The sequence below is a fragment of the Chiloscyllium punctatum genome, chromosome 48 (genome assembly GCF_047496795.1).
Source record: "Chiloscyllium punctatum isolate Juve2018m chromosome 48, sChiPun1.3, whole genome shotgun sequence".
Taxonomy (NCBI): domain Eukaryota; kingdom Metazoa; phylum Chordata; class Chondrichthyes; order Orectolobiformes; family Hemiscylliidae; genus Chiloscyllium; species Chiloscyllium punctatum.
The window spans coordinates 41136336-41150123 of NC_092786.1; the positions used below are offsets into that span (position 1 = coordinate 41136336).

At 38.3% G+C, this 13788-nt stretch overlaps 1 protein-coding gene across 3 annotated transcripts in view; it reads right to left on the bottom strand.

Annotated features, from left to right (window-relative positions):
- Nucleotides 1–5644: 5644 nt before the first annotated feature.
- Nucleotides 5645–13788, bottom strand: part of secisbp2l (SECIS binding protein 2-like) — a 93990-nt gene continuing 85846 nt past the window's right edge. For all 3 annotated transcript variants that reach the window (XM_072565039.1, XM_072565038.1, XM_072565040.1), the window contains 2 exons: nt 11156–11372; nt 5645–9615 (listed from right to left, as the gene is read on the bottom strand). In XM_072565039.1, coding sequence (XP_072421140.1) covers nt 9011–9615; nt 11156–11372 — 822 coding nt within the window. In that variant the 3' untranslated portion in view covers nt 5645–9010. The remainder of the gene's footprint in view (nt 9616–11155; nt 11373–13788) is intronic.

A 13788-nucleotide genomic window follows, 5' to 3' on the forward strand; every position in this document is an offset into this window, starting at 1 on the left:
TCCTTTGCGAAACAGAGGTTATACGCGATAAACTGGGTAGATATTTAGCCTAACTAGCCAGAAAGAAGAATGCCCTCCAATCTATCACATCCATTAGAGAGAGTGCTTGTACTCTTAGGAAGTTCTACTCTGACCTGTACCAATCAGAGGGCTATGAGGACAGATTGGCGAAGATGGAGTCCTTTTTTAAAACTCTGGACCCTGCCATCCTTTTTGAATGCCCCTCTGACAATCCATGAGATACAGGAGGCGGTGAGGCAGCTCCAGAGTGGTAAAGCGCCCAGCCCAGATGGACTTCAAAGTGAGTTTTACAATGAGTTTATAGACACAATGGCCAGGCCACTGTGGATATGTACAATTACTCGTACAGTCAGGACTGCATCCCATCCTCTCTGAGAGAAAGGGAAAGCCCAAGAGGATTGCACTTTGTACAGGCTCATATTGTTACTGAACGTGGATTTTAAAATTCTGTCGAAAATGCTGGCGTTAGGTTTGGAGAGGTTTTTGCCCTTCATCGTAAAGGAGAACCAGACAGGTTTTAGTAAGGGTCATAGGTTGACTAATAATTTTAGAAGAGTTTAGGGTAGGTTTGCTCGCTGAGCTGTAGGTTTGATATCCAGACATTTCATTACCTGGCTAGGTAACATCATCAGTGGCGAACTCCAAGTGAAGCGAAGCTGTTGTCTCCTGCTTTCTATTTATATCTTGCTCCGAGATGGGGTTCCTGGGGTTTGTGGTGATGTCATTTCCTGTTTGTTTTCTGAGGGGTTGATAGATGGCATCTAGATCTATGTGCTTGTTTATGGCGTTGTGGTTGGAGTGCCAGGCCTCTAGGACATGCCAGAGAATTGAACTATCTAGGAGGGACCTCTTTCGTTACTTTCAGATTAGGGACTTCACAGAAAAAGACTACATTAATGGTTAGTCCCTATAAGTTGGATATGGAGAGGAGATTGGTTCAGTCCATGGGTGCTCTCTCGGTCAGCACCCTCTATCATTTGTTAGGAGGTAGTGTCTTGAAGGACGTTGAGCAGCTGTGCGAAATCTGGACTCAAGAATTGGGGGTATGAGATCTCTTCAGAGGTGGGGCAGGATATTTGGGTGAACTTAAGGAAGATTTCGATTTGTAATAGGATGCAGGCTATGCAATTGAAGGTACCCCACAGGGCTCATTTGGCACCGGAGCGGCTTGTGAAATTTAAGACAGGAGCATCCCCAATGTGCCCCAAACGTAAAGCAGATGTTGGCACTCTCACTCATTGCTTGTGGTCATGCCACAAGCTTCGCAGGTATTGGGCACCATAGCGAGTGTTTTGGAAGGAGTCTTGGGTACAGAGGTCAAGGTGGATCTCATGCCCCTCCTCTTGGGTTTGCCAAATCACCCTTCTTTGGGCACGCATGGGAAGAAACTATTTAATATTCTTTCATTCTGTGTGAGGAAGAACATTCTAATAAACTGGGTGTTGAAGACTCCCCCGGGACTTTCGGGGTGGCATAGATTAGTTATGGAGCCCATTCCCCCCCGACTTCCTTATGAATATGATGTACTAGAAGCTGGAACTGTTTTATAGAACGCGGCAGCCCATTCTGAATTGTATAGATGCAGAAATATCGGCTATATTGGGCAGGGCCTTTGTGCAATCATGAGGACTATGTCTGGCAGGCCAGGTGCCCCTGGGAGGAAGAATTCCAAATATGAGCATGCCTACTAATGCTCCCAATAATGGGGAGCGTTGGTAGGATTGCCCGAGTGCGGTAACCTAACTGAATGTAATTTGTTACCCTGGTTCAACTTGGTTTAGTTTAGTTTAGTTTTTTTGTTATTTATTGAATTGTAGTCTTCGTAGGTTTTTTTTCCACTCTCCTCAGTGGTTTGTAGAGTAGTAGTTTATTTACTGTTATTGTTGTTATAAGATTGTTATACTTTTGTAATTTTTTACAAAATCACTACAAAATCTTTTTCTCAATAAAAATATTTACAAAAAAAAAGCACTGAATTAAGCAATGCACAGAACAACTCAAAACTCTGTGATGCAACATCTCAAAAGGCCAGGAGAGTGACAAAGTTATTAAAAAATTCTCAAAACGACAGAATCTTAATCTTGTTCGACATCTGTGATCGTATCAAGGATCAGATAAAATGTGGTTTTTCTCTTACGACTTGATTTTAGAAAAGTTATTCAAACTTGGTTAAGAGAAAGCCGGATAGACTCAACACACAAAAAGGCCTAATTCTGCTCTTCGAGCCTCACAACACAACTTGTACAAATAAAACAAGACTTTGGGAGCACAATTTATGGTTGCGAAGTAATCAGACACCAGAGACAAATCATTCAAATGTGAAAGCTGCACCCACCCATGGAAGATAGATATTTCTTTTAACAGACAACACATCATTATTCAAAAGGATTTCTCATTAGCTGCTACTGAAACCCTGAACATGCAACTGGTGGAAGCAATACACATATGCTAATATATCATATTTTATGAGTGCACCATCTGATCTTATAACCTTCTCATTATAAATCCTGTTATAGAATGATAGAAATGCAGGAGACCATTAAGCCCATCATGTCCATTCCAGCTCTGCAACTCTACCTACTCCTGACCATGTGCCTTCGCACCAGAGTCCTGCAAATATTATATTTTTGTCCACATCAGATAATTCACAAATTCACTTTCAAAGATCTTGATTGAATCTGCCTTCACAATATTCTCAGGCAGAATCTTCTGACCTTAACCATGTGCTGCATGAAGACATTTTACTGATGATTCGTTTGCTAGTTACCTAAACCAGTGTCCTCTGGTTCCTTCTTCCAGTGGGAATAGTTCTTCCCTATCTACTTTGTCTATACCTCTCATAGTTTTGAAGGTCTTATGATTTCTTAAAGAGATAATTGAAATATTACAAAGTCGAATAGAATTGACTACAGATTTTATTTCAATTAACTAGAAATAGAAATGCTACAACTTGATAATTCACTGCTTTTGTAGTGTGTATTTAGAAACTAAAAATCTGGGGATTAGTTATTAAAATTAAGCAAATAAAGAATTGCTGAACCAGTAACAATAAGCTGCTGATTTATGATATTTCAGTTATATCACAGGACTTTTGCATTAAGTATTTTGTTAATTAATTTTTGTTAGTTAGAGTTATGTTATTGGTTACTTCAATGCAATTTTGAAAAATATTGCAATGACAAATTGACACCATATGGGTGACAGCTGCTAGATTCTTTGATGGTAGACAAGCGAGATGCTGGAAGAACACAGCAAGCCAGGCAGCATCAGGAGATGGAGAAGCTGACGTTTTGTGTGTAACACTTCTTCAGGACTGGAGCTGGGTGTAAGGGGGTGTGGGATGCAGGATGGTGAGGTGGGAATAGGTGGAGACAGGTAGAGGGTACAACCTGATTGTTCGATGGAACGGACGAATCCAGTAGGTGGCTGAGAAGAATGGGAGGAGGAACGGAGGTTATTTGAAATTGGAGAACTCAATGTTGAGTCATCTGGGCTGCCCAAGCAGAAGATGAGGTGCTGTACCACCAATTTGCAGTTTGATTCATTGCAACAATGGAGGAGGCCAAGGATGGTCATGTCAGAAAGGGAGTAGGAAAGGGAATTAAAATGGGTGGTGACTGGGAGGTCAGGTTGGCCCCTGCAGGCCTGGGTAAGATGCTCGGCGCAACATTCCCTCAATTTGGTCTCCCCAGATTTTTTTATTGCAGTTTGCGTTATTATATTTGCATCTATTTAAATTGCTGAATTCGCCACTGTTAGAATATTGCGTGCAATTTTGGTCACCTTCCTATCGGAAAGATGCTGTGAAACTTGAAAGGGTTCAGAAAAGATTTACAAGGATGTTGCCAGGGTTGGAGGATTTGAGCTATAGGGAGAGGTTGAATAGGCTGGGGCTGTTTTCCCTGGAGTGTTGGAGGCAGAGGGGTGACCTTCTAGAGGTTTATAAAACCATGAGGGGCATGGATAGGATAAATAGACAAAGCTTTTTCCCTGGGGTGGGGGAGTCCAAAACTAGAAGGCATAGATTTAGGGTGAGAGGAGAAAGATATAAAAGAGGCCTAAGGGGCAACGTTTTCATGCAGAGAGTGGTACTTATATGGAATGAGCTGCCAGAGGAAGTGGCGGACGCTAGTACAATTGCAACATTTAAAAGGCATCTAGATGGATATATGAATAGGAAGGGTTTGGAGGGATATGGGCCAAGTGCTGGTAGGTGGGACTAGATTGGGTTGGATATCTGGTCAGCATGGACGGGCTGGACCAAAGGGTCTGTTTCCATGTTGTACATCTCTATGACTGTAAATATAAACAACAGCATTTTTCATGTTTAACAGATGTAAAGAAACAGAAGTATCCAGACCATTAGTACTGCATGGCCCAGTAAACTTCCTGAAGCATAATCAATCAGTTTAGCTATACACAACAGGAAGGGCTGATGAAGAGCTTATGTTGGAAACGTCCACTCTCCTGTTCCCCCGATGCTGCATGACCTGCTGTGCTTTTCCAGTGTAACCCTTTTCGACTCTCAACTTCTCCAGCATCTGCAGTCCTCACTTTCTCCTATACAAAACCGGTGCCAGATATGGTAGGACTGAAATAAGAACCCACCCTTTATACCGTTGTATTACTTCAGTCCAAATACCCAAGGGCTCAGGAATGTTAATAGGCCAACTATTATCAGCAAAAGCATTTAGGTGACTGTTTCAAAGCTCTGTAGGGGATTCCAATTCTAGATGGAAAAATGAAGACTAATTTGGTTGCAGAATCTAGTTTAAAGTAAAATCTTGTCAACTTCACACAAAGAATTAGTTTGGAATTAACTGATGGGTCTGTTGTCAGAAAATCTGAGAGACATCATTAAGGCTCACATTAGATAGGCTATTTAGGGAGCAACATAAAGCATACTTTTTCAGGAACCATACTCTTGCGTGGATTTGGGAGAGAAAAGTAACCCCTTGTTGGGAAAGGTCATTTATTTTGAAGCACGTCATTAACCAAATTAAAAACCACAGTACAAACCTTATGCAGCAGGGATATTGCTGCAACTTGAAACCTTTTAATCACAATGTTATCAAGAAAAGCTTCTGCAAAGCTTTTGGGCTTCTTAAAGATCATAGAGCAAGGAGACAAAACGGTAAAAGGAGTGAACATTTCAACTTAAATGCAAAATAAAACTGGCTCTTTAAATACTTGATTTTTGTTCTCAAACTGGCTTGTCATTTCACAGATTCTAATTATGTTCGATTATGTTGAGATTCTGGATCTAAAAATTCAGATTTGTATGAGTAATGCTAACAATGAATGGCAGATCATACTAGAATTTCGATTGACTGAAAGGCACAATACAATACAGATGTTACACCTAAAAGGAGGGCTTTATATAAAAATATACTAGATACAAAGTACAGAACTATATTATTATTCACCCATAATTCTTCAGAATGACTCTATAATTCTCCAGCATAACTACAAATTTGTTTACCTTCTACAACTATAAAAAATAATTTGTACAGCAAAGTAAAAGTTGTGGAAGCAAAGCAATCTCGAGTTAACCTTTAAACCCCTCTTTCAATGCTGAGAGCATCAAATGAACTATGAATGAATTACACAATGCAAGAAAAACTTCAATAATCTGGATAATTTATTAGTTACAGAAGGGAAAATTTACTGATATTTACATAGTGCAAAGTATGCCTTTTTAATTACTGAATTATGTACAATGCAGTATGCTAGTCATTTAAAGCACAAAAAACAGATCACCCTTCATATAACTAATTTTCAAATCTTTACTTTGCACCTGTTTTTCTGTTTTGATTCATATTCTAAAAATAACTTATGTGACAATAAAATACAAAGATATTAACTATTTCTTATTTAAGAGAAAATGAGAGGCACATGACTGATTGTTAACAATCTCAGTTTTTTCTGCCTCTGACAGAAACATAATGGCATGGCTTAATTTACAGGATTGGATTAAACAAATCTGGCTAATATTTCTAATCAATACAACTTATGGTCAGGTCACTCCTCTCAATTGTAATTGCTTTAGCATTGAGTATTCAAAATATAACAAATCCTGTACTCACTGGGATGCAAACTGGGGAATGTTTCCAAACAGAAATGTTTGTGTCACACAATCTTTTGTTGTTCAAAAGTTGGGCAATGGAAAAAAAAATTGGTTCCTATTAACTGGGATACATGGAAGATCCACTGGATTACATACACTGTATTACTGCATAAGCTACAGATAACCCACTGCTCAAATTTCAAATTGTATAGCATTTTTAGATTTATATCTATCAGCTTGATGGAATGTATCTTCTTCCATTTGAACAGTAATAAGTGTAGAATTTAAACTTGTTCAGGTCATTTGCCCACATTAGAAAGGTGCCAAATTGTTGGACAAAGGTAACCAAATCATTTCAAAAGTTGCTTTATATATTAGTCGTTTATTAAGAATTAAATACTGGAGATTGTTCAAAAGTCCCCACCATAGTGTATACTAATGTGTCTATTTTAGGTATAAATTTACAAATGCAGTTAACCATATCAAACAAATGATAAAGGAAGTCTCTTTACAAAGATTAGAAATATTTTCTAAAAGTTTTAAAAGCACCAGGTGTTGCTATAGATCAAGGTCTACACCACCTGCTGGTGCTACCAGGAACTATAAACTTCCAAGCACATCTAAATGCATCATTGTGGAATCAGAAAACACCATTTGTAAAACATTGCCATACACCAGTAGTTTTCTCCCATCATTTCTATAAAGCAACAAACTTTTCATAGTGAAAACATGTTCTTCTTTAGATAAATGAATGGCTGAAAGATCCACCAATCAGGATTTCCATGCCATCTTGAATACGATGCAAATTTAATCTGATTTGGTTTCATCAAAAGCCATATAAAAATTTAGCTTAGGTAGATGTGCAACTTAGTGCTGCCCATTTTTAACATAACACTTGTAGGAATCAGTTTATGTTAGTTGAGAAACGTCAAAGAAATTCTACAATTGGTTAATACACACTTCATTTAAGCCCTACAATTCATACTAGTAAAAGCATAATTTATTTACATTCGATTGCAACTAGCAAACATTTTTATTAGTAAATAGTCAAGCAGAACTGAAGATCTGATAATTAACTTTTCATGACAAAAATATGCTGCCCCTTTTTCTCCTGTGAATTTTCCGATACAATACATCCTGTGGATTTACAAAAATGACTGCCATCAATTCAATGTAAAATAAATTTGCAGGAGGGTCATGATGCAAGTGAAGTCACAGGTATGATTTGCCCAAATGCATATGAACTCTGCTAAATATTTTTCAATGTAAAAGAATCTAAGCTACTCAGATTTTACCTTTCAATGTAGGTTCAATTTTCAAATGCTATTAAAAATATTACCTCAGTAACGAAATTCACAAAGATGTTCAATTGAGTATATAACTCAGTTACTACTGTCAGCATTACTTAAGTGACAGCATCACAGGTACAATTGTAACTATACAAGAGGCCCAAAATTGAAATTTTGTAGAAAAACACACTCAACCTGCATTCTCAGAAATTGCAAGCCTGATCAGGTACAAAGGAACCATTAGTTGATCAACAAGATAATTACAATTGTCATCGTTCACTTTTATGTAAACATATGCAGCACAATGCTGTTAATGAAAGTTTTACAAAGAAATTTGCTTGTTCATCTCAGTTAAAATTAATAGTATTTCTAGGTATCATCCCATACACACAAGGACATATTTATATATCTTATAAACATAAACGTTTCACATTGTTTCAGGTTAAACCCAAAATATTTCTTTGGGCAAATGGGTAGAAGGAAGAAATAGGAATTTAGAATTTGGGAATTAGGAAGCTTAACATTTAATCAACCTTCTGAATACAAGTCAGCTCTATACTTATCCAAAGTTTGCTTATAGCAGGATTAGATAATATCCATCACATCCCAGTAATGCTCTTTTTACAGCCAATAGGGTCAATCATTTTATTATAAGCAAGTGTGGTTACATGCAACTCTATCAGTTTCAAGTTATTGCACATAACTGGACACCACTGGACTCTGAAGATGAAAAGAAGTAGTTTGTACAAGGAGAAGATTTCTTAAAAACACAGTCATTGCTATTCCAAACAGACAGAACTTTTGCAGTGAGTTAAATCAAATTCTATGAAATTACTACCACTTCAGAGTCTGAATTTCTTGTAAACAAAACTACTGGCTTTTCTCCATTTTTTTTTTTACATTTTCTCCAGAGATTCTGAAAGTATTTCCATAAACCATCCAGAAAGCAATCCATTTATTTTGCGATTTAAGTTACACAAAACAACTTAATGTAGGACAGGTTGTGAGAGGAGACAAACTTGCTAACAAAATTTTACGATTTCTGTACAATTGCTAATTCAGATCATATATCGGTGAGATTGAAATGACAAGGTTATAAACAGCAAGTTCTTAAATTAACTGTTCCTATGTGTGTTTATGTGTTCCTGAGGTTGTCGATATATTGTTTTGCTTACAGTAACCCTTAAGTAGACTCGAATGATTGCTCACAAAAATGTTTCGTATAGTTAGCTATGAAATTTGATTGAAGCAGCTACTGAGGTTTAATTAATTACATTTTAAAGTAAAATTTCAATATAACTTCGATCAGAAGGCCAAAGTAAGTTGACTGCAAGAGGGGAAACCAATTAAACAAAGGATATTAATATATAAAGAAAAAATCTAAATATTTTGTGGCTTGTAACTATGACTTTCAGATATGCACACATATTTTACAGAACTGAATTGGAAAAATTCTATACTAAACCAGATATTAACCTGTTCCAAATAAAATGTAAATGGGCGCAAAATGTTTTTAACAGTAGCTTATGTTTCAATGCAAAAACTGACAAAACGATTTTCGTAATCCCAGGAGTCTACCTAAAAAAATAAATTGTGCTCTGTGCAAGAGCTGCTGGTCCAGGATCTAAAATTATTAGCAGGTTTGACTTTCTGGTTCTGCAAGTTGAGAGCCTTCACTATCTGTAGTTACATCTATCTGTTCCACTGCATCTAGTTCTTCTATGTCACTTTGCCCATTGTGATCTTCCTCTGTACTATCAATATTTTTGCTGAGCTGCAATGTTTCCAGTGTTTTTTGTGCTTCTGATACCCAATCATCAATTCTGCTGCTAAATGTTACCACTATGGTAACAGGTTCAGCAGCATTGTCATCTTCTTCCTCCTCCTCCTCATCTTCCTCCTCCTCAAGCATGTCGGGTACAAGAGTGCTGGTGGTGCTGATCATGGAAGAATTAAGAATATCCCTGCAGCTACCATCAAGTGATCCTGTCTCAGTGCTCTGCTGAGAGGCCCATTCTAATATATCATCGGTTTTCCCTTCTTCCTTGTCTGTAGCGCGCGTTGCCTGACCCACAGAAGAACTAGTGGTTATTCCCAGGATTGGTTTGTTTGCTTTGCCTACAGCTGCTGGTAAACTTGAAGACTTATCCAGGCCAGTGGTCACACTTGATATGGGTTTCTCATTCTCGCAACATTCAGGTGTGTCAGTGGCTTCTACCATGTTTCGCCAGTTGGTTTCTAAGTTTAAAAAAAAATGCATTTTAAAATTACAAATGGACAATTCAAAGGTACTTTTTAAAAAATGCAAGAAATGATCAAATCCTTGATAAGGACAGTGTTTTCAGCTCAATTTTCAAATATTCTGCATTTTAAGATGATATAACATAAATTAATAAAGATGATAACAAAGGGTGTACACAGAACACAAATTCTTTACAAATATTACAAACCCCACAAAAAAACAAGCACAACTTTTAGCTTTCGTGAAACCATGAGGCTATTTTTTGAGAGAAGATTTCATGACCTCAAAAGATAGAAATAAACCTTATATACACACACGTTATTTTCAGAAGTCATCCACTACCTATTGTAAAAGAAATGAAACTGAAACAAAAAGTGCATGGAAGTGTTTGTAAATGACCCTACAAATTTTACCACAATCAGAAATTTGACCGCACACATCGTATTTGGGAAAACCACCTGTAATACAAACAAAGATTTAGCCAGGGTTGGAGGGTTTGCACTCTATGGAGGGGATGAATTGGCTGGGTCTGTTTTCCCTGGAATGTTTATAAAATCATGAGGGGCATGGATAGGATAAACAGGCAAGGTCTTTTTCCTGGGGTGGGAGTGTCCAGAGGGTATAGGTTAGAGCAAGAGGGAAAAAGATTCAAAAGGAACCTAAAGGGCAACATTTTCCACATAAAGGATGGTGCTTGTATGGAATGAGCTGCCAGAAGAAGTGGTGGAGGTTGGTGTAATTACAACATTTAAAAAGGCACCTGTATGGGTACAGAGGAATCTCGATTATCCAAAAGGACACGGGCAGAGCGTATTTTGCTTGGTTAATCAAATTTCGCATAATCGAATGCCGGATAACATTGTTTGGCCAAATATTGGGATCTTGCAATCTTGCCAGATAATCAGATATTCAGATAATTTGAATGCCAGATAATCGAGATTCCTCCGTATATGAATAGGAAAGGTTTAGAGGGATATGGGCCAAGTGCTAGCAAATGGGACTAGATGTATTTAGGATATCTGATTGGTGTGGACAAGTTGGACCAAAGGTTTTCCCGTGCTGTACATCTCAATGGCTCTGAAATTAAACAAAATGATAGAAATATCCAGCAGGTCAAGTAGCATCTGTGGAGAGAAAGGGTTAATGTTTCATTACTATTCAACTACCCTTCATCAGACTCATTCTTAATTCAGATCTCCTGCATCAGCATTATTAGCTTTTGTTACTGCAACATATATCTGTTCCAAAAAACCCCAAGCATAATATATTTGTCCTTTTTAAATATAAAATAAAAAACAAAACAACTTTTTAAAATTTAAGACAAATCACAAATTAATTTGTGAAGACATTTGGCACTTTGCAGCATTGTTAACAACGCCACGTTAATCCCAAATTTTAACAAGCAATCCAATGCATCTGCCGATTACATAAATCTATTACTATTTAGAAGCGCAGTGCATTGCAATAGACTTCACAAATTTGCTTAAGCAAATGTTACCCTGCTGATAATATTGACCTAAAAAATTGATTGCTTACCATATTCCTTTTCATTCACTTCAGAAATGGGTTCAGATATAACGCTGCAGAATGAAATTGCACTTGCTGCAGAAGGGTTACGAGAATGGCCCATGTGTGGTACCTTTCTGGTGTGCTTTAAGGCTTCTTCAGCCTGTTCTTGTTCCAAAGCTGTCACCATGTCACGGTATGCCTTACGGGCTTCCTCAGTTAATGCCACCAGCTTATTAAACAAGCTCTAAAGAAGGAAATTCAACAATTGTCCATTTGAAATTATATCACCTATCATAAAGGACTCTTCACGTACTGCATTAGGCCAGGGTGACAGAGAGAAAAGCACGAAGACTGCATCCACTTGACCTACCAATAATCCTTCCATTTTATGACTTGAAAAGCTAATTTCCATAGTTTATGTAACAGAAAGCAGAAGAAGAATTTAGTAAGGGGATTACAAAATGTGGAGCCTGGGACCGAACATGAACACATGATATTCCAATCTCAAATGGGAATCAGACTGGGAGGAATAAGCTTAAGAGTCATACAGCACAGAAACAGACCCTTCAGTCCAACTTGTCTGTGCAAACCAGACATCTCAATCTGACCTGGTGCCATTTGCCAGCATTTGGACTTTATCTCTCTAAACACATCCTATTCATATACTGTAAGAGTGACCTTCACGGAGACAGTAACAACTCAGAGGTGGAGGAGTTTGTTCAAGCGAATAGAGTGGTTTATTACAAGCTGTTACCAGTAAATGCAGGGAGAGGAGCTCCAGGTTATCACACAGGAATATTGGATTCACTCTGATTAATGAATGCAAGTAACAGCATTTTATACATTCCTTTGTGCAGAGGAATGCAAAACTTTGCAAACAGGCATAGTTTAAGTGAATGGGCCAGGGTCTGGCAGATGGAATACAATGTTAATAAATGTGAAGTCATCCATTTTGGTAGGAATAACAGTATAAACGACTATTACTTGAATGGTAGGAAATTACAACATGCTGCTGTGCAAAGGGACCGGGGTATACTTGTGCATGAATTTCAAAGGCCTACATCTACCCCTACCTAACACTACGGGCAATTTAGCATGGCCAATTCACCTAACCTGCACATCTTTGGACTGGAGTTAGGAAGGCAAATGGAATTTTATCCTTCACTGCTAAAGTGACCGAGTTTAAAAGCAGGGAGGTTATGTTGCAGCTGTATAGGATGCTGGTGAGGTCACACCTGGAGCAGTGTACTCAGTTTTGGTCTCCTCACTTGAGAAAGGATGCACTAACACTGGATGGGGTGCAGAGGAGGTTCACGAGGTTGATTCTGGAGTTGAGGAGATTGACTTATGAGGAGAGACTGAGTAGACTGGGATTATATTCATTTGAGTTCAGAAGAATGAGGCGGGGGGGGGGATCTTATGGAAACATGTAAAGTTGTGAAGGGAATAGATAAAATAGAAGTAGAATGGATGTGTCCATTGGCAGGTGAAACTAAGACAAGAGGATATAGCCTCAAAATTAGGGAGAGCAGATTTAGGACTGAATGGAGAAGAAACTTCTTTATCCAGAGGGCTGTAAATCTATGAAATTCCTTGCTCAGTGAAGTCATTGACACTAGATTATATTAGATTCCTTTCAGTGTGGAAACAGGCCATTCGGCCTAATAAGTCCACACCGACCTTTTGAAGAGTAACCCTCCCAGACCCATTTCCCTCTGACTAATGCACCTAACACTATGGACAATTTAGCATGGCCAATTCACCTAACCTGCACATGTTTGGACTGCGGGAGGAAACCGCAGCACCTGGAGGAAACCCACGCAAACATAGCGAGAATGTGCAAAATCCGAGTGCAAACAGTCACCAGAGGCTGGAATTGAACCTGGGACCCTACAGTTGTGAGGCAGCAGTGCTAACCACTGAGCCACCGTGCTGCCAGTAAACTTAAGTAAACATTTTTAAAATCAAGGCAGATTTTTTTTTAAACAATAAAAGGAATTAAGGAATATGGTGAGAGTGAGGGTAAATGGTTCTGAGTCCATGAAAAGATCACAATGATCTTATTGAATGGCAAAGCAGGCTCAAAAGGGCCAGACGGCCTACTCCTGCTCCTAGTTCTATGTTCTTATTGTTTGCTACTATCAGTCCCCATTAACAGCTATTCACCCTCCCAGCCAGATCATTATCGACTCCTTTGTCTGTCCAACTGTTCTTCTCTCTCTTTGGGCTCTATCCCCACCTATCATTACTCCTTAACCCCTCCCCCATCCTATCTTCAGCACATAAACCAACATTTTTCTAGCTACCATCAGTTCTGAGAAAGGGTCACTGGACCGAAAAGTTAACTTTGATTTTTCTTCACAAATGCTGCTAGACCTGCTGAGCTTCTCCAGCAACTTCTGTTTTTGTTTCTGATCTACAGCATCCCAAGAACTTCTGGTTTTTATCGAATCTTGACCATTTAATTGATCAGTCTAAACCCAGACATGATGGTAAAGAGATGGATTTTAGCACGGACAGTTTGCTGGACACGAGTCATTAGACATGAATACTTTTGAAAATATCTTTAATTAATAGCTAATTTGTTTATCTTGTATTTAGTTTCTGTAGCGTATGACTTACTTATTCCCAGAAACTATATTGTTTTCAACTGTCTGATT